This window comes from Rhinatrema bivittatum, chromosome 7 (assembly GCF_901001135.1).
Source record: "Rhinatrema bivittatum chromosome 7, aRhiBiv1.1, whole genome shotgun sequence".
NCBI classification, from domain to species: domain Eukaryota; kingdom Metazoa; phylum Chordata; class Amphibia; order Gymnophiona; family Rhinatrematidae; genus Rhinatrema; species Rhinatrema bivittatum.
The window spans coordinates 43499157-43526894 of NC_042621.1; the positions used below are offsets into that span (position 1 = coordinate 43499157).

Sequence of the window (27738 nt, forward strand, 5' to 3'; positions counted from 1 at the left end):
TTGATTATTTTATGATTGATACCCTATTGTCTCATGCTACCGCAAACCCAGATATATTCGCAGTGGCGTGGTCAAACCATGCAGCCATCACCATAGACCTCAAGTTTAATTCCTTCGATAGAGGAATGCGGTTCTGGAGGTTAAATGATTCCCTGTTGAATGACAAGGATTGTGTCCGGACTGTTAATGATCGTATTCAGGAATTCTTTCACTGTAATGATATTGGAAGCACTGCCATCAATGGTCTGGGAGGCCTTTAAAGCCTATATAGGGGAGTATTCATTTCCCGGGCATTTTTCTTGAAGGAGAGGGAATGGGACGCCTAGGCTTTGAGGGGTAAGATAGCTACTCTTATGAAGGCCCACCAAGTCACAGGTGCTCCCTGCACCCTACTACAACTTACAAAAGCAAGGGAAGATCTTTTGCGCCTTGAGTCTGCCCAGATGGTTCACTCCCTGTTGCTAACCAAACAAGACTACTTTGAGGGGGATAACAAAGCGGGCAGGAATTTAGCACGCCAGTTAAAGAAAATTACCTATCAGCATTTAATACCAAAAATTAAAGACACAGGGCAATATGCTGACCAATAATACAGATATACGCAATAGATTCTTACAGTTCTATTCTAACCTTTATGCCCCACAACCACATATTACCCAGGGTAAAGTTGAGGAGTTTTTAAGTTCCATTACTTTACCAGAGCTGACAACAGAGGCTCGGGCAACCCTGGAGGCAGAGATCATGTCTCCAGAAATACTACAGATGATGATAACTTTGAAAGTAGGGAAATCACCTGGCCTCGACATTTTGACCGCTCTGTTCCATATATAGTAGCACCCTTACAAAAGTTTTATAATCATCTACGGGAGGGGGGCGAACTCGCTCCGCACTATAACTTAGCTGGCATAACCAGTCTACTAAAGCTGGGCAGAGATCCTTCGCTCTGTGGGTCATACAGACCAATTTCCCTTCTTAATTTAAATATTAAGCTCCTTGCCGAAATTCTGGCCAACTGCATGAATGCTTTCATCACATCTTTCATCAAGACCAAGCAGGCTTTATGCCTGGCAGATTGGCGGGGGACAATGTCCGTAAGTTAATTGATATAATGTGGTGGGCCCATAGAAATAAAACTGAGGCTGTATTTCTCTCAATAGATGCAGAGAAGGCTTTCGATATGGTCCATTGGCCTGTCTTGTTTAGCATCTTGAGGAAGATGGGCTTTGGACCATTTTTCTGCACCTGGCTGGAACGTTTATATAGCGATCCGAAAGCACGTCTCAAAATTAATGGGGGTTACTCAGATTATTTTATAGTGGGCAGAGGAACTAGGCAAGGGTGCCCTTTATCCCTGCTTTTATTTGCTTTATTTGTTGAGCCTTTAGCCGCCGCTATTCAGAAAAATAGCCAAGTGTTTAGGTTCTCTGATCAAGAATTCAAACTTACCTTATTTGCAGATATTATGTTTTCTATTACACGGCCACATGTCTCATTACTAGCAACAGAGCGAGAAATCCAAAGGTTTAGTGCAGCCTCTGGGTTTCAGGTCAATTGGGAAAAATCAGAGCTGCTCAACCTTACTTGTAGTGCCACGACTGTTCTGGACTTGAAAGCGCAGCATCCCTTTCGCTGGGCAGCTCATTCCTTGAAATATTTGGGCATTCAGCTACCATCACACCCGAAGGAGTTATTCCAATTCAATTATATTCCACTTATCGAGAAGGCCTTTGTAGACACTGTTTGACCAGGCTCCCCATTTCGTGACTGGGAAGGATAGCTACGATGAAGATGAATCTGATTATTATATCTGTTACAGTCCCTGCCGATACCAGTTTCTAATAATGCTTTGAAACTATGGCAGAAGAAGTTATTTAGCTTCATCTGGAAGAAAAGACCTCCCAGGGTCAGCAGATTCACCCTTTATCAGTCTAAACTAGAAGGTGGTCTGGGCATCCCGAATTTACAATGGTATTGTGTCCACCCAATTGAGTCCTTTGATAGTATGGCACAATCTTACAGATCCTAAACACTGGGTGGTTATTGAACAATCCCAGATAGGGGTAATGCCACTGTCGGGGATGCCCTGGCAATCCAGGAAAATGTGGAGACCATGCCCCCTAATGCTTCCTACTACAAGGCACACGTTAGCCGTGTGGGATAGATGGAAACCCAAAGTGATTGGCCAGAGGACTTACTATTTCTTAACCCATCTATTCCATAATATTAACTTCTTATCCTCACGTTCCCTGAATGCTTTTTTGGGGTGGAAAAGGCAGGGAGTTAAAGATTGGAGCATATATGGGAGGGGGGCATATTAGCTCCTTTCACACTGTTTGCCAAATGTTTGAGCTCCCAGTTACGGAATTTCTTGCATTCCAACAAATCGGACACTTGTACTAATTCATTACTGAAAGATAATTTATGTAAAGGGAAAACATTGTTTGAGGGGTACTGCTCTCACTCAGCTCCCCCCTAGAGGGCTCATATCAAGTGTATAAGTTGCTTAATACAGCCTTGGCTTCCATACCGTCCCACATCACAGCCTGGAATAAAGATCTACCGGTGGAGCATTCTAAAGAAGATTGGCTCATTGTCTTTGCAAATATCCGTAAGGTATCGATATCAGCTACGCTTCTGGAAAACTGATACAAGCAACTATATCTATGGTACTTTACACCAGAGAGACTGGCAAAAATTTCCAATAGCTGTTCTGGACTGTGCTGGAGGGGTTGTGCCTCTTTGGGGACTTATGATCACATGTGGTGGTCAGGTGACTGTATCAATCTACTCTGGAAAGCAATTGAAAACCTTTGTTCACGGATACTACAAACACCAGTTACTTTGAATATGTCAATAGCTCTGTTACATAGTAATTGTGGACGAGCATCAGTGAAATATCCTCCCTTGCTAGCACAAATCTGTCTAGTAGCCAGAATGGAAATAGCTAGAGCCTGGAAACTGCCCCAATGTCCTGCTCTGAGCGCTGTTGTCATGCGTCTAGACAATGTCTGTACCTTGTATAAAATGACGGCTGTCAAACATAATACCTTGAAGTTTCAGTCTATCTGGGACTCTTTCCTGACCTGGCGGGACACAAAGGCAGGGGTAGACGTCCTGAACCCCATAGCTTAAGATATTCTTTCAGTTACTAGGAACTCAAACTCTGTATTGGTTATAGAATGTGTGATGGGAGGGGGGACAGGTGTTCTACGTAGTTAATGTGTACACAGTTGTTTATTTCGTTTGTACGTAACACTATTCACTTCAATAAAAATGTTTATAACAAAAAAGAATAAGACACTTCAGATTTACTGAAGGAACAGACTCCAGGCTGATGCAATATCGGCGTGCATTAAATGGGCAGTCATGACTGAGCACCCATCCACCGCTCCTGGTTGTGTAATGCAGTAGGCAAATGAGCCGTTGCATTAAAAAGTAGACGCTAGGGAAACTTTGCATATCCCTAGTACCTCCTCAGCATTGGGTGCCCAGGAGAAGTGGCTGTGTGTGGGTTAGGAAATGGACATTTGTTAATTGAGCATATGTTTTCCTGACTGCCAGCAAGACTTTTTTTTTTTTAAATGTTTTTCTGACTCCTTTTTTCGATGGTTCCGACTTAATATCGCCATGATATTCAGAGGAACTACAGAAAAGCAGTATTTTCTGCTACTTTAGGGGCTGCTTAAGGCTTAACACCTGCTCTGGGGCAGGCGTTTAATTTTTTTAGTAAAAATGTGTGCGTCAGGTGCACATTTAGGGGTAGATTTTCAAACCAGCGTGCGGGCGTACATATGCGTGCACTACCTAGCGTGCACACACGTGTACGCCCGATTTTATAACTTACGCGTACAAGTTATAAAATTGGGGGTTGGTGCACGCAAGCTTGTGCACACCGAGCCACACTGCCTTCCCCCCCCCCCCCCCACCCTCCCAGGCCGCTCCGAAATCAGAGCGGCCCTTGGAGGGAGCTTCCCTACCTCCCCCACCCTTTCCCCCTACCTTTTTCTTGTCTTTTCTGTTTTAAAACTTACTGCGGCTGAAGTAAGTTGTGCGTAATCCCTGGCACAGCAGCAAATGGCCGCTGTGCCTGGAGCCTCTGGCCCTGCCCCTGCCCCTTTTTGCAAGCCCCAGGAATGATGCGCGTCGTCGGGCCTTTTGAAAATAGGCCCGGCACGCCTAAAGCCGGTTACATGTGTAACCTTTTGAAAATCTGGCCCTTAGTTTTTATATAAGTGACTAATAGCTTCATCAACATGAATTTACATGTGATGAGTGCTATTAGCTACATGTTGGTTTGGGTGCATGTTTTAGACACGCTAATCCCTTTATTGCATAAGGGGTTATGGATGCACATCCAACTGCAGGTTAACCAGTGCACTAACCTTAGCACATGGTATTGTAGTGACTGAATATGGACATCAAACTTGTCAGCCTGGATGGAAATAGCCGTAACATTCTGGGCAAGGGTTAGATACAACCTGGAGGATATCCTCAGAGGACTCAAGAAGAAAAGTCTTGGTATCTTTTGAATATAGGGTATGTGTTTAAAAAAAAAAAAAAAAAAAAAAAGTCAAGTTACCTACATGTGCCCACTTCTGCAGGGAGGCTACAGTCCGGCATATTGGTGAATCCAGGAGGGTTCCTGGTGTCCTCAGACTTAGCAGAAGCTCAGTTCCATATTCCCAGGTGAGTGTATCACCAGGATCCAATAAGGCTCTGGGTATGGGGCAAGTATGCCCAGTTCCAAGGGTGGCTCTTGACCTAGCAACAGCTCCAAACCTCCACCATCATCTGGTGATGATTAGCAGCCTGACATACACAGGCCACTATGTGCACCCATATTTGCATGTTTTGCTTATAAGTGCCAAGGCAGCTCAGGGAGCTATCAGGCCTCCAGAATAATACCCCACCTTCTCTGACAGGTTGGAATGCAAATAGAACAGGATATCATTGGATGCAAAGGGCAGGTGGCCTCTCGAACCATTAAAATGGGCATCCATGAAGGGCCATTTCAGGAAGCACCCTTACTCGAAGGGATTTATTCTGCTAAGATGCATCAGTGTGGCATGCTCAGTCCTGCAGAGATCCTTATCTAGAAATTTCGCAAGGTCAGGTTCAATCATTCCTACCCAAGGTAATATCAGCTTTCCATATGAAGCAAAGGCCTGTCTAGCCTCAGCAGTGGTGGCTGTCAGGAAGAACATTTTTTTAAACCCATAATTAAGGGGCGGATTTTAAATGCCCTGCGTGCATAAATCCGGCCGGATTTACTCGCGCGCCGGGACGCGCATAAGTCCTGGGGCTTCGTAAAAGGGGCGGGGAGGGGGCATGTCGGGGGCGTTCCTGAAATGACACGGGGGCTGGCCCAGGGGTGTGGCGCCGGCCCGGGGGCATGGTCGAGGCCTCCGCACCAGCCCCTGGGTTGGGTGATGGTGCGCCAGCAGCCCGCTGGCGCGCACAGATTTAAGTCTGCTTTTAGTAGGCGTAAATCTGCCAACAAAGGTAAGGGGGGGTTTAGATAGGGCCGGGGGAGGAAGTGACGTCACCGGAGATGGCTGCCTGAGACCCGAGCTCCGCTCCTCATCGCGGCATAATCGGTGACCATCCGCCTTCTAAACGCAGTTTTTTACGGCGAAAAGCTAAATAATTCATCCCGAAGTACGGGGGAGGGCTCCGATGGCTCTAAAAAAAAAAAAAAAACCCCGGACCTGCAGCATTTTGCTTTCGCGGCAGCGGCTGAGACACAGTGGGACAAAATGGCGGACCATGTGGCCGCGGCGGCGAGCAGGGAGCAGCAAACATCCCTGGAGGAGGCAGAATCACCAGGGGCAGCGGGTGAGCATCCAGTGACCCGAGAGGATTTCCAGAGGTGGTTCGGGGAGATGAGAGACGGGCTGGGGCACCTGAAGTGTGAGATCCAGCAAGTTGCTGCTGATCTCCGGAGAGATTTTGCCGGCCTGGGTGAGCGTATAGACACGCTGGAAAACCAGCATGAAGAACAAGTTAATGCTGTGACGAATCTGCAAAAAGAAATGGGAACTCTGCAACAAGGCATGAGAGATCAGGCGTGCTGGCTGGAGGATCTGGAGAACCACTCCAGGAGGGGCAACCTGCGTTTCAGGGGGGTCCCAGAAGATGAAAAGTACCAAGACTGTCAAAGTTGTTTCGGACATTTGTGCACAAATTTGGCAAGCTTCACAGGCAGAGGAGACCCTTCCTGAGATTCTGCTTGATAGAGCCCTCACCAAGCCCAGGGGTAATTTTCCCAGAGATATTGTGGTTTGCTTCCACAGTTTTTCTGTTAAAGAGAAAATTCTGCAGAAAGCAAGGAAACTGGAAGACTTCCAATGGCACGGTGTGAAAATTGAGATTTTCCAGGATTTGTCACCAATTACCATTAAGAAAAGAAGGGACTTTCGAGAGGTGCTCCATGTTTTGAGAGCAGGGTCATATAGATACAAATGGTTATTCCCTTTTGGATTACAGTTTACGATCCAGGGAGTCTCATCCAGAGTGTCTACTGTGGAGGAAGCGGCAAAGATTTTGCAGGCGGCTGGTCTTATGACATCTAGTCAGGCTGCTAAGCCCCTGGAGGAGATGAGGCCTTCAGCAACCACATCACAGCGCTGGCAGAGAGTCCCTTACGGAGGAAAAAGACTACGCAGGAATTTCAGCGACCATCGGGAGGCCCAGGATACAGAGACTTGAACACTTCAGCTCAGCTTATAGGTTTTCTTTGCTGAGTTATGAGGACGAACCAGAAGGTGGATGGGTGCTGTAAGTGCCGGATCCACCCAGATGGGGCGAAACCTGCGACGAGAAAGTTTGTTTAATAAGATTGATAAGCTTACTGCGTAATTTAAGCTTACAGTTATGTTCAGATGGTCATTTGGTTCTGAATGGATCAGTAGCAGGGAGGGGGTGGGGGGCTCAGGGGATTTAAGCCGATTTCTGAGTGGCGTTAGTCCTTCACACACTGGGGAGGAGGGTCGATGACATGGGGAGGGGAGGGTTGGGGGGAGAGGGCAGGATGGGTTCAGGTAGATGGGAGGGGAGAAATGTCCGTAGAGGCAACTCTTATAATTTTGTCACCAGTAAGACGATGGGGGGTTTGATAGAGCTTGAGGGTACTGGGAATTGCAGGAATAGGTACAAACACATTGCTCATGGGTGAAGTAAAGATTATGTCCTGGAATGTAAAAGGGCTCAACACTTTTCACAAAAGGAAACAATTATTACAGGATTCGGTCCGGGATAAGGTACACATACTACTATGCCAGGAGACGCATTTGCGCAAGAAATATGAGAAACTTATGATATCCCATCATTACCCTGTACTGTTTTATGCAGCAGCTAGTGTAGGCCACAAATACGGGGGAGTGGGGATATTATTTTCTAGGGATCTGACAGTGGATGCCGGATCGGTGGTACGAGACGTAGAAGGCCGATACATTATAGTGAAATTTAAGCTGGGAAACAACATGTACACTGTAGTCAATCTCTATGCGCCAAATACAGGGCAGGGACCTTTCTTTGAACAGTTATCGGAGACTTTAAAGCAGTGGGTGGCGGGTTCCTTAATAATAGGGGGCGATTTTAATCTGACCAGATATCCCTTTCTCGATTCTAATGGAGGAGGTGGCAGTCACTCCCGGAGACACAGGAAAGGGTTCAAAAATTTAATGAGACTGGCAGCTCTTAGATATTTGGAGACTTCACCATCCTACAGAAAGGAATTATTCCTATTATTCACCGGCACATAAAACCTATAGCAGAATAGATTACTTGTTAGTGGACAGGGACTTAGCCAACAAAATATGTGCCTCAGACATATGTCCCATCACATGGTCTGATCACGCGGCTATCACACTGACCCTACATAAACTAGGACTCCAATCTGGCGATAGTTTCTGGCGCCTAAATGAGTTTGCTGGCAGATGCTGACTATGTTACACAACTCAAAGAAGAAGTGGAGACATTTTTAGCAGAAAATACAGATGAAGGGATGTCTGCCATCGTGCTGTGGGATTGTTTTAAGGCTGTGGCAAGGGGTAAACTAATTGCCAGGGCATCGCATTTAGTAAAACAGAGAAATAAGAGAAGGAATGAAATTCTACAATTATTAGGAAAATTGGAAATACAGCATAAGAGGGAGGGGTTGCAGATTTGGCTAGGCAACTTGTGAACCTAAGAGAAGAATTAAAGTCTCTATCGTTGGGAGAAATAGCCTTTCAAATGGATAGGGCCAAACAAGAGTTTTTTTTGAAGGGGGCAATAAAGCCGGGAGATTATTGGCTCGCCGGCTAAAGGTTAGAGCTGCCCAGAATCAGATTTTAAAAATCAAGTCTGAGTCAGGAGAGGTACTTACTGACACTGAAGATATTCGTGAGAGATTTATTCAGTTTTATCAAACATTGTATTCACAGCAAAAGGAGATCCGGCAGCACGAGATAGATGCCTATTTAGAGGGTATCACGCTGCCACGGGTAGCGGAGGTACAACAAAGATATCTGAATAAACCTATCACGGCTGAAGAGGTGTCCATGGCTATTACAGGGTTGAAGTCTGGCAAGTCTCCAGGGGTAGATGGATATACCGGCAGCTTTTATAAATCTCTTAGTGAGGTGATTACCCCACTCCTGGTGGAAGCCTTCAATAATCTCTTGCTGAATGGGGAAATAGCGAAAGATGCTAATAAAGCGGGGATCACTATCCTGGCTAAACCGGGAAGGGACGTTACCCTATGCGGCTCATATAGACCCATTTCATTAATTTAGATCTAAAACTCTTGGCTACTAGATTGGGACATGTGGCCCCATCAATCATACACTCAGATCAGACGGGCTTTGTTCCGGGCAGACTTGCAGGAGATAATGTGAGGAGGGTCATGGATTTAATTTGGTATGCTAAGGTCAAACAATATCCCATGGTACTATTCACAGTAGATGCAGAAAAGGCTTTCGACCTTGTACATTGGGACTACCTTTTTTCAGTTCTACATAGGATGGGGATGGGTGGCAATTTCCTTACATGGATTAGGAAGTTATATACCAAATCCTAATGCGGGGATTGAGCCATATCGAACCATGAGGTGGTTCTTTACCAAGGAAGATCTCTCCGACCTGGTTTCTCGGTGCCTAGCGGAGTTGGCTATTACAGGCCCCAGCACTACGGTGCCATCTACGCAGAACCCTCTGCTGGAAGGTCTTCGTCCTACAGCCCGCCATTTTCCCTTCTTGCAAGCAGCACAGCAAGAATGGGCTGCACCAGCGGCCTCATTCAAAGGGGGTCAGGCCCTGACGGGCATGTACCCCCTGGACCCGGCAATCAAGGAGATGCTGGCGTGCCCTCAGGTGGCTGTCTCCGGCTGTGGGGGGAAGAGGGGAAATACCTTCACCGCCGCGCTTGAGGAAATGCACCCGCTGCCTCTAAGCCGCCGAACTCGTCTCGCTCGGGGCTAAGTCCACGCCGGGACCGAGGCGCCTCTCAGCCTGACCCGAGCCCTTCACGCTCGGGGGCTAGATCCCTTCTCTACAAATAAAAAAAAAAAAAAATTGGGCCGGGGGGGGGGGGGGGGGGGGGGGGGTTAGGGAGGGGAAGGTGGGGGTGGCTACTAGTAGAGGCGTGTTCCATGGTATACTGTGTTGTCAGAACTGTCGTTTTACACACATTTTTTTTCTAGGTGTAAGTATCTACCAACTTTTTTTTTTTTTTTTTTTAATTTGCAGTTCCCAATTTACTGGTTTGGGCTGCCTGCCATTCTGAAGGGTTGGTGTGATCGTGTTTTAACCCAAGGATATGCTTATAGCTCGCAGTCCCTCTATGATCAGGGACACTTCCAGGTACAGTTCAAATATGGCAGTGTTTTTCTTCATATCAAGCATGCAAGCTGTCTGCTTCGATCCATGTTAAACCTCCCTGAGGAAAGCATCTCTACAAGTTACATTTATCGTGCACTCTGCTTTAAGCCAGGGGTTTTAACCTTTTCTGAAACACACAGCCCTTGATATTTAAAAAATTAAAATTGACAAATATGCCAAAGTAATTGCAGTCTTTTTATATCTCTCTCCCCTTCCAGCTCCTGCCAACATTTTCCTCTTCTCCACCTGCTCAACTTTCTCTTGCCTACTACCTCATTTCAACCCATCTTGCTGTTTCATCTTTTATCTTTTGTATCTTCCACCTCCCCTCTCAATCTCCTCCTCCCCAACTCTCATTTTCTCTTTGATTTTATATTGAGCCACTTCAAAGGGGATAACATTCACGTACTATAGATATTATTTACCTTTCCCACTTCTTCCCCCACTGGCTCTCAACTACCTCTAAACCACCTATTCCTGACATCTTTACCAGCCCAGTCCAGATGCATAAGGTTTTTCTCCCCTACCAGTAGATGGAGGTAGAGAGCTTTGCTGGAAGTGGTCTTATAAGGACCTGTGCCATCTGCTGCTAGTAGTTGGTAATGGTGCCAAATCTGCAGTCTGGTAGACAGATTGAGGGGTTAGCATATGGAGTTCCTTTATCCCCTCCCCCCACCCCCCAGTGAAGATAGGGGCAGCAGGGGGGTTGGTAACCCTTTTTCAACTGGCTGAGCCCTGGAACTGGAGGGAGTTTGAAAACCAGTGGTTCTGGTTCCCTCTTCTCCATTCCACATCCTTCCTCTTCCTGCATTGTGCCCCAGCCTGTGGTAATGACTTCAAGCAAGGAAGCATATCAGTTCATTCTTTCTAGCTAGCTACTCTGTGGTTTTATGAAGTTAAAAAAAAAAAAGGCAGTGAGAGCAGGAGACTACTGATTGGGGAGGATCTGTTTCTTCAAGTTTGGGGCACTTAGGAGGATTCTGAAGGTCTGTCAGCCCTGTTGTGAGGAGATGTGACTCAGGCTGGTGTTTGTTTTTGGTGGCGGTGCAAGAGTGGCTTGTTTCTCGGCAAGGGGGCCTCAAATGGCCACTCCAGAATCGTGAGTGTCATGCGTGTGAGAGCCACCATGGCAGAGGGTCTGTCTGGATCTGGGCTCTGCCAGGTCTGTGCTGGGAAGGCAAGGGTCACTGTTTCCAGCCCCCAGGGAGTCATTGGAGTTCTAGTGTGAGCTCCTGTGGCAGGCCTCTAACAGGGTCTCACTTCAGGCAACTCAGACTGAAGTTGCTATCCTTAGTGGAACAGGCCTTTTCTTGAGTTCAGTCCTGGGGAGAGGTGGCAATTCTGGGGAAGGGGGATTCTTCTCCTGAACAGTGCTCCAGGAAAGGGAGTCTGGATCGAGAGGATCTCCCTCTTCCATTGATACTGCCTCAACTTAAGAAGGCTAGGAAAGACTGAGCTGGGCTGGGATGACAGGTCAGTTGGTTCAGTGGATGTCCCCTTGTGAGGGCTGTTGCCTGGAGAGGGAATAAAGGATGATCTGGCTTGTTCTCTGGAGCAGGGGGAGGTTCCATGACAGAAGGGGATGATTCCTGGATGGTTCAGCTGTTCAAAAAGGAAGCACTACATACTTCTATTACCCAAGCACTGGCAGAGTTAGGCATTTAAAGGTAGCAGACAGAACTTCCAGAGACTAAGGATGGGATTTTGGATCCTGCTGAGGGCCTTTCCTTTCCAAAAAGCACTAAGACTCTGGTTTTTATGGAGTGGGACACTCCAAAGGTGGGTCTTGGAGCGAGCCATGCTATGGCCAAGCTGTATCCTCTGCCAGATGAGGCCTTGGAGCTCCGGAAATTCTTTAGTGGATATGCTGACTTGGCGGTCACTAAAGATTACAATTCCTATTGAGGGGGTGGCAGCCCTTGGAGATGGACAGGATAGAGAGATTGAGGTTTTCCCTATGATGAGCTTCGAGGTTTTTGGGTGGCAGTTGTAGTAGATATATGGCTAGGGCCTTCTTCCACTAGGCTCAACAGGTACCAGTGGGGCTTTTGGAGGAGAGTGTCATAGACAAGTAGGTGGAAAGATTGGAGTCTGGTCTCTCCTTTCTCACTGATACCTTGTAAGATCTCATCCTGACCATGGCTAGAGGAATAGTTTCTTCACTGTCCACCAGATGTCTCTTGTGGTTGCGTAACTGGTCAGTGGCAGTCTATTCCAAGTCATGCTTGAGGAAGTTATCCTGTAAGGGGAAGCTTCTTTTTGGGGAGGATTTGGAGAAGCTGGTTAAGCAATACAACGATTCCAAGTCACTTTATCTTCCTGAAGGGGCTTCCCAGCAGACCTATGTTAAGACATTTGGTGCTATCATTCAGGGAGGTCTACAACTTCCTCTTCCTATGCTCAGAGGCAGGGTGGGGGGGGGGGGGGGGAGTAGGTCTTTTGCTTGGGCTGAAAGGGCACTCTGTGTGCAATAGGAGGCCCAGGGAGGAGGCAAATCTCACAATGAAGATCAAGGGGTTCACTCATGTCAGATGGGGCAGCTGACCCATTTTTTTTAATGAGAAGTGATTCTGCATTACAATAGATCATTGGCTTCTGTCTGTCATAAGAGATAATTATGCCTTAGATTTTGCATGGTATAATCTGGTCTAGTGGCTCTCTGTAACCAATTTGTCTAGGGGAGTGAAGCTGGAAGTTCTGGAGTGGACAGTGATTGGGGAGCCCATTGTCAGGAGCAGATAGCACAAGACCTCTGGAATCTGGGAGAAAGGTCATGGCCTATCAATCATCTAGACTAAGCTGATCAGGGGGGCCTTGCTGAAATATCTGCTGAATGTGTGAGTAAAGCAGAGTGTTCTCAAACAATGTGATAGCAGTAGCCTGTGTAAACCCATGGGGGGAAGAGTGCAGCAGTTGTTCTACTGGATGGAGCATCATCTTTTGGCAATCTGTGGTACACATTGGCAGAGCAGAGAATATTTAAGTGGATCTTTTGAGCAGACATACTGTATTTATTTAAGTTTTATATACCGAAGTTCTAGTAACAAAGTTACTAATCAATTCGGTTTACATTATAACAATAAAATTGACAGTATATAGAATGTCTTACAGAGAACAGGGAAGATTGAACTTGGAAATAAATAAAATAGCTTAATGAAAGCAATAAATAACTGTATGTATGCACTGTCTTTCTGACACCTCATTTCTGCTGTATGCCTGAATACTAGTTTTAGACAAAGAAAGCAGAGGACACTGGCTACGTGCTGGAATGCAGCGAGCCAACACCCCAGACCCATTAGCTGATTGGTCTAATATATTCTCAAATCAGATGTACTGCACTTATCTAAAAACTCTGAATATGCTCTGATTGGTCAGTATGAAGGGTATATATTGTTATGCACACCTCTGAAAAATTGGGTAACTGGGTGTTTTTACAATTGTATAGACCTGTTACTCCCCGGAACAAATTATCTCCTTGTGCTTTGTTCCGGTCCCTACCCTGTCCCCTTTGTCCCTGTCTTTCTCTAAAGTTTCTGATTACACACTGCTGCAGAAGCTTCTCTAGAATAAACAATACCTTGGATCCCAAAAAATAGAAGTTGGTAGACATGGTGTTTGACTTGCTCTGGTCCAAGTGGGGAGTACCTCAGATGAACTTGACGGTGATGGTGTGGAATACAAGTGTCTGCAGTTTTTCAGCAAGAGAAGGGAATCTTGGTCTGCAGAGCTTGATGCCCTGACCCAAGAGTGGCCACAAAGGATTCTACTTTGTTTTACCACTTTGGCTGTTGGTAGGCTGGGAGATTTAAAGGATTCATAGACAAGTAGGATTGGTAATTCTCGTCATCTGAGTGGCCCAGAAGACCTTGTTTTGCAGATTCTGGAATGCCTCAGGGTAAAAGGACCCTTGAAGCTCGATCACATGCAGGAAATGTTGCATCAGGGACCAGTGATTTGTGAGTAGAAGGTTCACTTCTGTTCTCGAGGCCTGGCTTTTGAGAGGAGAAGGTTGAGGAATAAGGATTGCTCAGAGGTGATTGTGACATGATGCCATGCTCAGAAGCAATCAACTTCCTTGGCCTATGTTTGGGTTTGAAAAGTTTATTTGAAGTTTGGCGTAGGGAAACCAATTTAGTTATCTCCTTCACATCTTATCCTAATATAAGTCTTCCTCTGAAGGGTTAAACATTTGCGTCCCCTGGTTAGAGAGCTAGAATCCTCTTGGAATCTTGCAGGTACTGAATATGTTGTCATTTGAGCCCCTTAAAAGGACATCATTGATGGATCTCACATTGAAGGTGGTGTTTCTCATGGCAATTTGTTTGGAAAGATGTTTTCAGAACTGCAGGCCTTGCCATGAAGGGATCCTTTTTCATGGATCAGAAGGTATTTCTATTCGCATGGTACTATCTTTTTTTGCCAAAAATGGTCTGTATTTCATTTGGAATAGTTGGTGGAGCTACTAGTCTTTACGTGGTCCAGTTTGGGCAGTGAACCGGAAGACCTATGTGTTGGTGGTTTGTAGAATGCTGCTACTGTATTTGAAGGTGACCAACCTCTTCTGCTTGTTTATGCTGTTCAGTGGTCAGATGGCTTAAAAGGCCACCATCACTAGGTGGATTAGAGGTGTCTATTTACATTTGCAAAGGTTTGCAGGTTCCAGAGGGTTTTGGAGCTTTTTCCACTAGGGCCCAGGCAGCATCGTGAGCAGTGCAATTCATTGTCACCACAAGAGTTGTGTAGGGCTGCTACATGGTCGTCTTTGCATTCTTTTATCAGACATTGTCTGGATGTGCAGGCTTGGGGCACCACTGCCTTTGCCTTTGGAGCAGGCATTCTAAAGCAGGCCTTGTATAATCCTTCTCACTAGGGTACATCCTATGCATCTGGACTGGTCTGGTAAGAACTAGGGGACACTCAACAAAGTTAGCAAGTAGCACATTCAAAACAAATCCAAGAATTTTCACTCAATGCACAATTAAGTTCTGGAACTCATTACTAGAGGATGTGGTTAAGTCAGCTAGCATAGCTGGGTTTGAGGTTTTGGACAAGTTCCTGGAGAAGTCAAAACTATTAATCAAGTAGACTTAGGCAATAACCACTACTCATCAGTGCGTGGTAGCAGCATGGGATCTATTTTACTGTTTGGCATCTTGTCAAGCACTTATCTGGCTTGACTACTGATGGAAACAGGATATGGTTTCCATCAGTGGCTTGATGGACCTTTGGTCTGACCCAGTATGGAAATTATATTCTTAAAGTAAAATGAGGTTTCTTGCCTGCTAAATCTTCTTTCCTAGAATTCTACCAAAACTGCCCAGAAATCCACCCATAGTCCTGGCACATCCAATTGAGGGGCTCAGCAGTTTGAAAGTTCACTAGTAGATCTGTTTTATTGGCTTACCTCTGCTCAGGGGAAGGGGTTGCTTTGAGGTTCATACTGAAGAGGCTGCCGATGACAGTTCTTATATGGCTGTTTCCGGCAAAGCTTTCTTTCCTCCCTTACCAGTAGATGGAGACAGAAAAACCCATGTCTGGAATGGTCTGTTAAGACTCCAGGAAAAGAAAATTAGCAGGTAAGAAACTCAATTTTACTTTTACCTCTCTAACCCACAGCCCTCTCTTCAGTCCTTCACCTCTCTTCATCTCCCCCCACCCTCCCCCTAGTGCTGCTCCTCCTGGCCTCTTTCTCTTCCAATGTTCCCGGTCCCAGCAGGATGTAGCTGACAATGTGTGCCACAGGGATGTTGAAGTAATGCAGGCCTGCTGTCCTGTGGTCCTGCCACTGATTTTGAGAAGGTGGTAACACAAGTAGAGTGGTGCCAGGACTGCGAGTGTGTGTGCACATGTGCTCCTCCAGTGTCTACACACTGCACCGGAGGAGGATTGAGGGCAATGGTGGCAGCAGTTCAGAGAAGAGCTGAGGAGGCCAACCTGCATGTTCAACTTCCCCCCCCCCCCCCCCCAGGGACTAGTAATAAGCATGGGACACACATTCCTTGTCATATACCTTGGAAGGTGTCTGCTTTTTATTCTTAATTCTGTAAACTTGCAAATCGGCATCCTTAAAGATGCACTGTAATCTAATCAAAACCACATGATCCTTCCACATCAGTTTCATAGGAATTTTAGGGCCCAATATTAGTGTTTTCTCTATTCTGAGTCTATGGGGGTGGGGGGAGGGATTACTAAAGGGTTTGATTTACTAAGCTATCGCCTTGCATCTTCCATATTCCTTTCCTGCATTTAGCTGACTCTTCGAGTGCTGAGGCTCATGCTGTCCTTGCACTCCAGTTTTACTCTGTTTCTGCCATTGGTACTTATTATCCTTACTAACTTTGTATTTTTTTTCCCCTTAGAGAAAGAAAGCCATACTGTCCTTCACCACAGGAGGCTTGAGGTCCATGTACACCCCGAAGGGCATCAATGGGGATGTGAACATCCTTCTCTGGCCATTGCAGGTACGAATCTCTACAAACGATTAGTGTGGAATTAGTGTTAAAGCCATCCTGCTGTAGGCTCTCTGGAGATGCTGGCAATGCTGCGTGGCTCTGACAGCTGCTGGAAACGGGTGCAGAAAATGTTGCCATTGTGTGCCTGGCTGTTACCTGACAGAAACATGCTGAAGGTGTGGCACCCATGTGCTCATTCAGTTCCATTCCTCAGGTTTTACCTCCTTGTTTCAAAGCATTTTGGGATAATTTCGACCTGGAGCCAGGCAGTTAGCACAGATCTGATAATGTATTGCTGCAAGCACCATTGTGAGTCAAAGCCCTTTGCTTACGGGCCAAAATGTAGCCGGTAATACAGAGGAAATATCTTGCAGAGTAAACACATTGCCTTACCATCAAATTCAATAGAAATATGTCTGCCAGAGGGTGCAAAAGGGTCTTTTGTATCTTGGCTCTCTTGTTAAGCATAACATTGCACGTGTGATCCAGGAGGGCAGACTCATGGGCACTCAGACTGTCTTCTAGTCTGTTAGTGAGCAAGAAAAGCTAAGTATCCCCCATACATTCTGGACAGCAATAGTCCTGGAAGAGGAGGAATCCTGTACCTTATCTTTCTTATTTTCTCTTTCTCCAGCAAGGGATCCTGCATTTCTGTGGCTTCCAAGTCTTGGAACCTCAGATATGTTTCAGCATTACTCACACTCCTCCTGAGGAGCGCTCCCAGATTCTGGAGGGTTGGAAGAAACGTCTGAACAACATCTGGGAGGAAAAACCCATCACCTTTGTATCAAACAATGACTTTGATCTGACCTTCCCAGGTGGCTTTGTCCTGAAGAAGGAGGTGGAGGAGGCTAACTCTGACAGTAAGCATGGCCTGACAGTAGGACAGCACATGGGTAAGCCTCTACCTCTTGACAATCAGGTCAAAGCCGGGAGCACTAGACTCTGAAAATTATCACTAATGGAAATTTGTAATGCATTTGTATCAACTTTGCAGGCTGTAGCTGAATCTCTTTAGGTGATATATACATTAAAAAAAAAAAATTAAACTTTTTAGTCTGACAAGTTTTGACTTTGCCTGTGTTCCTCTTCTGAATATATCTTTTTATATGTTCTAGATCAAGGAATAAACTGTAGCAGCTAGGGTCTGGTATTTCTTTGATTAAACTTTTTTTTTTTTTCAGAAATTCCAGTTGAGGCAAAAAATAAAAACCTTAAAGCTAAATCAGGATCCATCTGGTGACTTCCCAGTGCATGACAATGACACTTCTATGACCCAATCTGATTCTGCAGCTTGTGCTGAGAATGGGGTGCTGGTCCTCAGATTTCATGGCCAGTCATGGGACTACTGTGGCTTCCATGGAAAGGAGGGGAGGCCTTGGCACAGCTTTGGCATGGGAGATATGCCATGAAATGTCAGCTACTGGACAAGAGCTGCCACCCTTGAGGACAGGTAAAGAACTGCTGTCTCATAGTACAAGGTGCCTGCAGGGAGGGAACTATAGACATGGTGGAAACTAACTCACCTGCACTGCACTAGAAAAGGATTAAACTGGAAAAGAACATCCAACATTCCAGGAGCGTTAGGAGCTTTTAACTTTGTACTGCGCAGCAAGTCAGACATCCAGCTTTCTTCTCTTCCAGCTTGGGCTAAACCACCAGGAGTGTCTTTCAAATGTACAAGGATTTTCCCAATGTTGTCCCCACTTATCTGCCCAAGCAATTGAAGTAACAGGGGGTCTAGCTTCCTCCATGAAAGGCATTGGCCACAGCCTCTTTAACAGACAGGAAAGTGTCATTGTGGAGCATTAACTGAATCTCAAGGGTTGTGAATATGTCCTGCTATTTCCTGCATGCAGTACTGCTGTAGGGCCAGCTCTTGTGAAGTGCTTAGAGCCATAAATTGTTTCTTCTTTGCTCGGTGTGCTAAGTGATGCACGCTGAATGGGGGAAAAGGAAGGAATGATGCCTCTGAGGATATCTTCCAGTTAAAATTAAGGTTAGGAAGTACTTTTTTTTTGTTTGTTTTTTCCTCCTGCTCTTTCTTGGGCTTCCCAACCAGGGCTGGGATCTGGCACAGCCATGAGTCTTCATGTCACTAACTGATATCCTCATCCATCATTGTAATAGATGTCTTTGACTGAGGCCTATGCAAGAAAGCTCCTCCCAGAACTCCTCAATCATAGGCCCAACACCCAGCCATTAAATGTCATCTTTGTGCTAGGACACCAACCCTTCTCCCCTTAGGCAGTGAGTACTACCTTTGCAATAAAAAGCAGGCAGGGAATGGTAAAGGATTTCTTTAGTTTGTGAACAAGTGTAAGTTAGTATTTTTTTGTAAGCATTAGAGGTCTGTCACTTGATCTGAAAAGATGAGAATCCTGGTTCCTAGGTAATAAGTCACTAGCTCTGGTCCCAACCACCCCATGCTCTTTTTTCCTCCCCCAGTTAAAAGGAAAATCTAAATAGGAGTCAATTAGTGAGTAAATATCATACAAGCAACACTCATTTTAGTCTTGCTGTTTGTAATTCACAAACTAACAAGTCACCTAGTTATTGAGTTAAAAACCTTAGACTTTGTATTTTTTAATTTAAAATTCCTTTAATTGAGAGACCTACCTACACCAGAATTGGCTTTTAAAACTTTTAGCAACTCACTACAATTAAGATGCGGACAGAAGTCCAGCAGTGTGAGTTGGGGGCTATCCATTCTTTTGCACTGAGGGCCACATGTGGTGTGTATAATCATCTGGTGCAAAGAGCTTCTGCTGTCAGCAAAAGAGTCCAATCTCTGGAAGCCAGAGTGGCAGACGTGGAGGAGCTGAGGCCAATAGAGACCTTTAAGGACTAGTAGAGCAATCCCAACTTCAGTCAAGCAGCATATGTGCTTTGCAGAAGCAAGGTCACCTGACAGACCATCACTTTGGTGTGGCAAGAAGTGTTACTGTAGCTAGGACCTGCCCTCTAAGTGAAGTCTTATTCTCTCAGAGAATGTCTCCAGGACCGTATCTAGGTGGGAATGGTTAGGAAAACTGCTATCATGGATAGCTGGTGGGTGTGAGGATCGCTTGGTAACATGTCTGCCTGGTGCAAAGGTAGCATACCTTGTGCCACCTAGATAAGATATTAGAGTATTGAGGAGCCAACTGTTGTATATGTGGGTACCAATGACATAGGAAGGTGCAGGAGGGAAGTTCTGGAGGCTAAACTTAGGTAAGAAACCAAAATCCAGAACCTCCAGGGATGCATTCTCAGAAATTCTCCCTGTTCCAATTGCAGGATCCCAGAGGCAGGCTGAGCTCCAGAGTTTCAATGTGTGGATGAGATGGTGCAGGGAAGAGTTTGATTTAAGAACTGGGGAACATTCTAGGGAAGGGGAGCCTATTCATTCAGGATGGGCTCCACCTTAACCAGAGTATAGAACTAAGATGCTGGCACTAACATTTAAAAAGGAGAGAGTGCAGCTTTTAAACTAGATAGGGGAAAGCCAACAATTGCTCAAACATGTGGTTTGAATGATGTATCTTTAAAGGATACAAAGCAGGGAAGTTAGGGCACCCTGATAGAGAGGTTGGCTAAAGAAACCTATGAGCTTTTAAGTAAATAGCAGACAGCTCAAATCTTAAATTACCCATGTCATACTTTGATATGTCAGTCTGCAAATGCTAGAACTCTGAAAAATAAGATGGGAGAATTAGAATATGTAGCACTGAATGAAGAGGTAGATATAATTGGCATGTGAGAGTTGGTGAAAGAATGATAACCAATGGGACACTGATACCAGGATACAAATACTAGGATGGTTCAAATTGGAGGAGGTGTGGCACTGTTAGAAGGCATAGACTCAAAACACATTTTATTTGGTGCTTTTTTTTCCTTTTTATATACCGGCATTCATGATACAATCATATCATGCCGGTTTACATGGAACAGGGGTACAATGAACTTTAAATATTCACATAGCAAAGAGAAGAACACAAAGTAGACCAAAATATGCAGATAAAGAAGAACATTGAATAATCAAAATAGAGAGTTCCAGTCACTGGGAAGAGACTACAGTGGCACAAAGGAATCCCTCATCACCAGGAATGACGAGTGGCTGAGTAAAGTATGGGGGACTTGGGGGTGGTCACTCTCTTTAGGGGAGATAACCATTTCTATCATCCCCATGGTTGATAGGTAGTTAACTTAAGTGAGGTACTCTTACACACAAGGGTGGTTAAGTCTCGTGTTGTTAATACTTTGTATCATGAAGCTTTGATATAAGAATAGAATTAGAACCAGGGACTAGAGAGCTCTAACTGGAGGGTTGGGGGGAAGGTGGACTGTGGGTCACATCAAACAAAGTCTCATTCCTCAAGATGGCAGGAACTCCTCATCAATGGAGGAGCAAGACAGAGCTGGGTGGGATGGGATGGGGGAGAGGACGAGAACCAAGCAGGCATACAGACGGCCAGAATAGGGGGGTAAGGTAGCAAGAGCCCTGAAGGGGATGAACATATCAGAAGGATGGGTGGAGAGAGGAGGAGTCAGCTGTACATGGTATCAGGGGTAGGAGGGAAATATATAGGATGGTACACCTAAAAATCATGTCAATGAATGTTAAGGAGCTGAAGTCCCCACAAAAGAGGAAACTCTCTTAGTGAAGGAAGCTGAGAACTTGAAAGCCAATGTAATTTTTTGCCAATAGACACACCTGAAAGTGCAATATGAGCACTTGAGGCAGGTGCGAGGGTACCAGACTCAATATTTCGCTCCAGCCACTAAAAACAATAAGTATGGGGGTGTGGGAATATTACTATTGAAACAGCTAGTGGTAGACTTAAAGATGGTCATGCAAGATACCAGTGGGAGATTTCTAATTCTCAAAGGGGTACATTTGTGTGCGCTACCCGGCGCACACAAATGTACACCCGATTTTATAACATGCGCGCGCCACCGCACACGTTATAAAATCCAGGGTGGGCGCACACAAGGGGGAGCACACTTGTGCACCTTGCATGCGCCGAGCCCTAGGGGAGCCCCGATGGCTTTCCCTGTTTCCCTCCGAGGCTGCTCCAAAATCAGAGCAACCTCAGAGGGAACTTTCCTTCCGATCCTCCCCCCCACCTTTGTTTCAAGAGCTACGCCTGCCTCTGGCAGGTGTAACTTGGGCGCTGCTGCCGGCACGCCATCCCCCAGCACGGCCTCTGTCCTGCCCCCAGACCGCCGCCAAGGCCCCACCCCCTTCCAGCCCCTTTTTCAAAGCCCCGGGACATATGCACGTCCCGGGGCTTAGGTACGCTGCCGAGCCTATGCAAAATAGGCTCTGCGCACACAGGAGGGTTTTTAAAAGGTGACGCAAATATTACATGCATAACCCTTTGAAAATCTACCCCAAAGCGAATATTCAGGGGCAAATGCTTCACCCTTGTTAATGTATATGCATCCAATTCATCTTAGGGGCACTTTTTCTCATCCGTCTCAAAACCTCTGAATAGGTGGGTGGAAGGTCATTTAATAATGGGGGGGGGGGGGGGGGTTCTTTAACATGCTCAGGTGTCCCTTTTTGGACACCTCCAATCATATGAGTGTATTCTCCAAAATACAAAGGGATAAGCTCACATCTCTGATTCCTGATTGGAACATAATAGATAGCTGGAGATTACAACACTCAACAGAAAAAAAATACTCCTCTTTCTCCAAAGCATGCTTCTCATACTCCAGGATAGACTTCCTTTTGCTAGAAAAGCAATCAGTGGGCCACATGCTAGTATCAGGAATCAGTGATCTGACCATGGAGTTCCAATTTGGGAGAGAAAGGACAGGCAACAAATATTGGAGATATAGCAGAAATAGAATCTAGCATTAAATAATATTTAGATATCAATGACAATGAGGAGGTTATCCCAGCAGTATTAGGCAGTTCTAAGGAGTCAATTTATATCCAGAGCAGCTTTCTTTAAAGAAAGAAAAGGAAAAATCATGAATTGCATTGATACAAAAAATTGCTAAACTAGAGCTAAATCATAAAAAGCAGAAGAGAGAATCTTCACTAACCCAGCTAGAATCTGCAAAACAAGAGTTACGCAATTTAGATCTAGTAGAGATAGCCATGACAATGGATAGGGTCAAGCAAAAATACTTTGAATTTGGCAACAAAGCGGGTAAACTCTTGGCTAGGAAGCTAAAAACTAAAGCCATGCAAAACCTCATTCTGAAAATTAAATCCAAAGAGGGGAAATACCTATATGAGAATAACACAGATTCGCCCAATTCCTTGCAGAATTATATGCACAAGACTCCCACATCGAAGAGGCCCATATACGTGCCTGCCTGAAGGACTTAAATTTACCATGTATACCTGGAGAAACCAGGGATCTCTTAAATAGAAAGATCGAAAGGGAAGAGACTGCCATGGTAATAGCTGAACTCAAGCTAGAGAAAGCTTCGGGTCTTGATGGGCTATCATGAAAATTCTACAAGATATTTAAACTGGCTATTATAGGGCCACTGGTCAATATGTTCAATTTCTTAAAGGACCAAAGGCAACATGGCCAAAGGAGCCGATGTGGTAGGCTTAACAATCTTAAAGGTACATAACTACGTGAAGGTAGATCAAGAAGGATTCCAAAATTCAATACATATACAATATGAAGAAATTGCATATATTGTATAAAACAATTTTTGAAAATCTTTAATATATAGATATTAAACTGTAATTGTTAAAAGTGCTATTACACAAAATATTCAGTGTCATACTAAAATACATCTCTTTAATAAAGCATAACATGCAAATTCCCTTTGTAACATATCATATAATGAAATATCTACCCAACTAATCACTAACTCATTCATACCATTAATTGCTTGCACACTATTACCCCTATACAACCACATTCATTCAATACAGCTAATTATTACATTGCAAGCAACAGTGCACCATCACCGTGTACAGACACGTATTGCACTAAAACATTACAATGTAACATTTAATCCCATCATTGGAACAGACAATATATAAACAAATAAGTCTATAAACAGATCAATGTATCACACTGAAAAATTACAATATAACATGTAACCAAAGCATTGACGCAGACATTGTGTAAACAACTTGGTCTATCAGAGGAAATCTGAGCTACAGACTAGAATAGTTGTTGAAATTAGCAGGTGCTGCCTGGCTTCTATGTAACTAAATACATATATCTCAGATTCATTAAAACGCTGTAATGGTCCCTGATTAATTGAAGTTCTAAAGTGGTCTTTACTGGCTGAATATTCTCTTTGGTTAGCGTCTGCTAGTACCCATATCGATGGGGCCGCACCACTATAAACCAGGAATTCCCTGTGCTCACCTATTACAACATGCTGTCATGTGGCCACACCGTGAACATTAAATTTAATGATTCAGATGGACTGAATCAAATCACGGTGAACCTAGAAGATGTGGTAGGCCTGATTGACAAACTGAAGAGTAGTAAATCACCTGGACCAGATGGTATACATCCCAGAGTTCTGAAGGAACTAAAAAAAATGAAATTTCAGACCTATTAGTAAAAATTTGTAACTTATCATTAAAATCATCCATTGTACCTGAAGACTGGAGGATAGCAAATGTAACCCCAATATTTAAAAAGGGCTCCAGGGGCGATCCGGGAAACTACAGACCGGTTAGCCTGACTTCAGTGCCAGGAAAAATAGTGGAAAGTGTCTAAACATCAAAATCACAGAACATATAGAAAGACATGGTTTAATGGAACAAAGTCAGCATGGCTTTACCCAGGGCAAGTCTTGCCTCACAAATCTGCTTCACTTTTTTGAAGGAGTTAATAAACATGTGGATAAAGGTGAACCGGTAGATATAGTATACTTGGATTTTCAGAAGGCGTTTGACAAAGTTCCTCATGAGAGGCTTCTAGGAAAAGTAAAAAGTCATGGGATAGGTGGCGATGTCCTTTCGTGGATTGCAAACTGGCTAAAAGACAGGAAACAGAGAGTAGGATTAAATGGGCAATTTTCTCAGTGGAAGCGAGTGGACAGTGGAGTGCCTCAGGGATCTGTATTGGGACCCTTACTTTTAAATATATTTATAAATGATCTGGAAAGAAATACGACGAGTGAGATAATCAAATTTGCAGATGACACAAAATTGTTCAGAGTAGTTAAATCACAAGCAGATTGTGATAAATTGCAGGAAGACCTTGTGAGACTGGAAAATTGGGCATCCAAATGGCAGATGAAATTTAATGTGGATAAGTGCAAGGTGATGCATATAGGGAAAAATAACCCATGCTATAATTACACAATGTTGGGTTCCATATTAGGTGCTACAACCCAAGAAAGAGATCTAGGTGTCATAGTGGATAACACATTGAAATCATCTGTACAGTGTGCTGCGGCAGTCAAAAAAGCAAACAATGTTGGGAATTATTAGAAAGGGAATGGTGAATAAAACGGAAAATGTCATAATGCCTCTATCGCTCCATGGTGAGACCGCACCTTGAATATTGTGTACAATTCTGGTCGCCGCATCTCAAAAAAGATATAATTGCGATGGAGAAGGTACAGAGAAGGGTTACCAAAATGATAAGGGGAATGGAACAACTCCCCTATGAGGAAAGACTAAAGAGGTTAGGACTTTTCAGCTTGGAGAAGAGACGACTGAGGGGGGATATGATAGAGGTGTTTAAAATCATGAGAGGTCTAGAACGGGTAGATGTGAATCGGTTATTTACTCTTTCGGATAGTAGAAAGACTAGGGGGCACTCCATGAAGTTAGCATGGGGCACATTTAAAACTAATCGGAGAAAGTTCTTTTTTACTCAACGCTCAATTAAACTCTGGAATTTGTTGCCAGAGGATGTGGTTAGTGCAATTAGTATAGCTGTGTTTAAAAAAGGATTGGATAAGTTCTTGGAGGAGAAGTCCATTACCTGCTATTAAGTTCACTTAGAGAATAGCCACTGCCATTAGCAATGGTTACATGGAATGGACTTAGTTTTTGGGTACTTGCCAGGTTCTTATGGCCTGGATTGGCCACTGTTGGAAGCAGGATGCTGGGCTTGATGGACCCTTGGTCTGACCCAGTATGGCATTTTCTTATGTTCATTAAAGAAGTGCCTCTTAACACCGGAAGATGCAGATTTGGTCATGGTTAGAATAAATTGAAAAAACAGAGGAACACCATGTCACTTATTTTCCACCTTTTATTTATATATTTATATATATAAACATAGAAATGACGGCAGAAGAAGACCAAACAGCCCATCCAGTCTGCCCAGCAAGTTTTCACACTTATTTTTTTCTCATACTTATCTGTTACTCTTGGCCCTTATTAGTAACTTTTTGGTTCTAGTTACCTTCCACCCCTGCCATTGATGTAGAGAGCAGTGCTGGAGCTGCATCTAAGTGAAGTATCAAGCTTAATTGGTTAGGGGTAGTAACCACCGCAATAAGCAAGCTACTCCCATGTTTATTTGTTTACCCAGTCTGTGCAATTCAGTCCTTGTTGGTTGTTGTCTGAATATAAACCCTCTTTTCTTCATTCCCCCTGCTGTTGAATTGTTGGATCTCAAGATTATCATACATATCCCCTGAGGAAGCCTACATCAGGTGAAACAGCGAGGATCCTACTTTGTTGGGACCATTTCACAACCCTAATTGGGACCACTTTAGAACTTCAATTAATCAGGGACCATTACAGTGTTTTAATTAATCTGAGATATATTTATTTGGTTACATAGAAGCCGGGCAGTGCCTTCTAATTTCTACAACTATTCTAGTCTGTAGATCAGATTTCCTTTGATAAACCAAGCTGTTTACACAATGTCTGCTTCAATGCTTTGATTGTATGTTATATTGTAATTTTTCAGTGTGATACATTTGTCTGTTTATAGACTTATTTGTTTATATATTGTCTGTTCAATGATGGGATTAAATATTACATGTATTGCACTAAAACATTACAATGTGTCAGTACACAGTGATGGGCCACTTATTTGCTTTACAATGTAATCATTAGCTGTATTGAATGAGTATGGTTTTATAGGGGTAATAGTGTGCAAGCATTGAATGGTATGAATGAGTTAGTGATTAGTTGGGTAGATATTTCATTATATGTTACAAAGGATATACAAATACTGAGCACCTTTTAGGAGAAATCAAAGACATTATTCATACCGCACTAGATGAAAAACTGGCGAGCATCGGCACCCAGCTCGAAGAAGTGAAGGCGGCGCTAACTGATCTCGGCCCTCGGGTAGACCACGCAGAAGGCCGCATTTCTACCTTAGAAGACGACTGCTGCGCTCAAGAGTCCAAAATCAAAGAACTAGAAAAAACTGTACGGGATCAAGCAGAAAAACTCGACGATCTCGAAAATCGAGCGCGTCGCTCGAACCTGCGATTCATAGGCTTTCCAGAATCTATTGAGGACTCTCAACTGGGAAGCCTACTTGAAACGTGGCTACCTGAGGCCCTTCTACTCCCCGAGCTTAAAGGAGCCATCTCTATTGAACGGGCCCATAGATTAGGACCGAGAAGGCAGGCAGATGGCAGGCCGAGGATCGTCATCGCGAAATTCCTCAATTTTGCGCATAAAGCCCGGGTCTCCCAAGCGGCGAGATCAAAAGCAGAGCTTTTTTATGAGACTTATAAAATCCGAATCGTACAGGATTACTCCGCAAGAGTGGCGACCATACGGAAAGCCTTTTCGGCAACCTGCTCCCATCTCTACCAGAAAAAAATCAAATTTGCACTCGGCTACCCTGCGAAATTACGGATCTGGCATGAAGGGCAAATAAAATTGTTCGAAGAACCTAAGACAGCGCAGGATTTCGTCGAGGCTCATTATGGCGCAGGTTAAAAATAGGCTGGCCGTAAGTCCCAAAAAAATGCTGCTAGTGGTCATTTTAGCTTTGGCTACTCGGCTAACTATGTTGAAAGGGGCAAGCAGATTTCCGACGCCCTTTTGTACCTGAGAGCTCGAAACGGGAAGCGGATGCCTGTCTTAGGCAGTGCTTGCCGCCGTGTTTCACTGCTATCTTGCAGTTTTTTTTTTTACTTATTTCTACTGCTTCGCGCCGAATGGAAGCTCACTCTCTTGCCCAGATGTTGCTTGGGTACTCTCAAATTGTTGGATGCTTGTTTTCAGCACAATCAGTCTGCAGCTGGTGTCTGTGATGGTTAACCAACGGGACTGTGCAAAAGGTGAAAACAGGACTGCATAAGATGAAAAAGGCTACAGAGCAATAGTTGGACTAGCCTCTAATCTAAGAGGCGCATATATAAAACTAATATCTCAAATGTTAAACCATATTATTTTTTTTTCAACTTAGATATTGTATTAAGGAATTCTTAAATTGTTAACTAATTTTGTTTGTATTTCTTTGCTCTTTACATGTTAATGTTACTATTATTATTGATATCTTTTCCAATTTGCAGGT

The 27738-nt window shown here is 44.4% G+C and overlaps 1 protein-coding gene across 4 annotated transcripts in view; it reads left to right on the forward strand.

Moving 5' to 3' along the window:
• NQO1 (NAD(P)H quinone dehydrogenase 1) overlaps nucleotides 1–17377 on the forward strand; it is a 33895-nt gene extending 16518 nt beyond the window's left edge. For 3 of the 4 annotated variants that reach the window (XM_029608291.1, XM_029608292.1, XM_029608293.1), the window contains exons 4-6: nucleotides 9729–9842; nucleotides 16220–16321; nucleotides 16947–17377. In XM_029608291.1, the coding sequence (XP_029464151.1) occupies nucleotides 9729–9842; nucleotides 16220–16321; nucleotides 16947–17261 (531 nt within the window). In that variant the 3' untranslated portion in view covers nucleotides 17262–17377. The remainder of the gene's footprint in view (nucleotides 1–9728; nucleotides 9843–16219; nucleotides 16322–16946) is intronic. The other variant, XM_029608294.1, reaches the window with a different exon arrangement.
• The last annotated feature ends 10361 nt before the right edge of the window (nucleotides 17378–27738 follow it).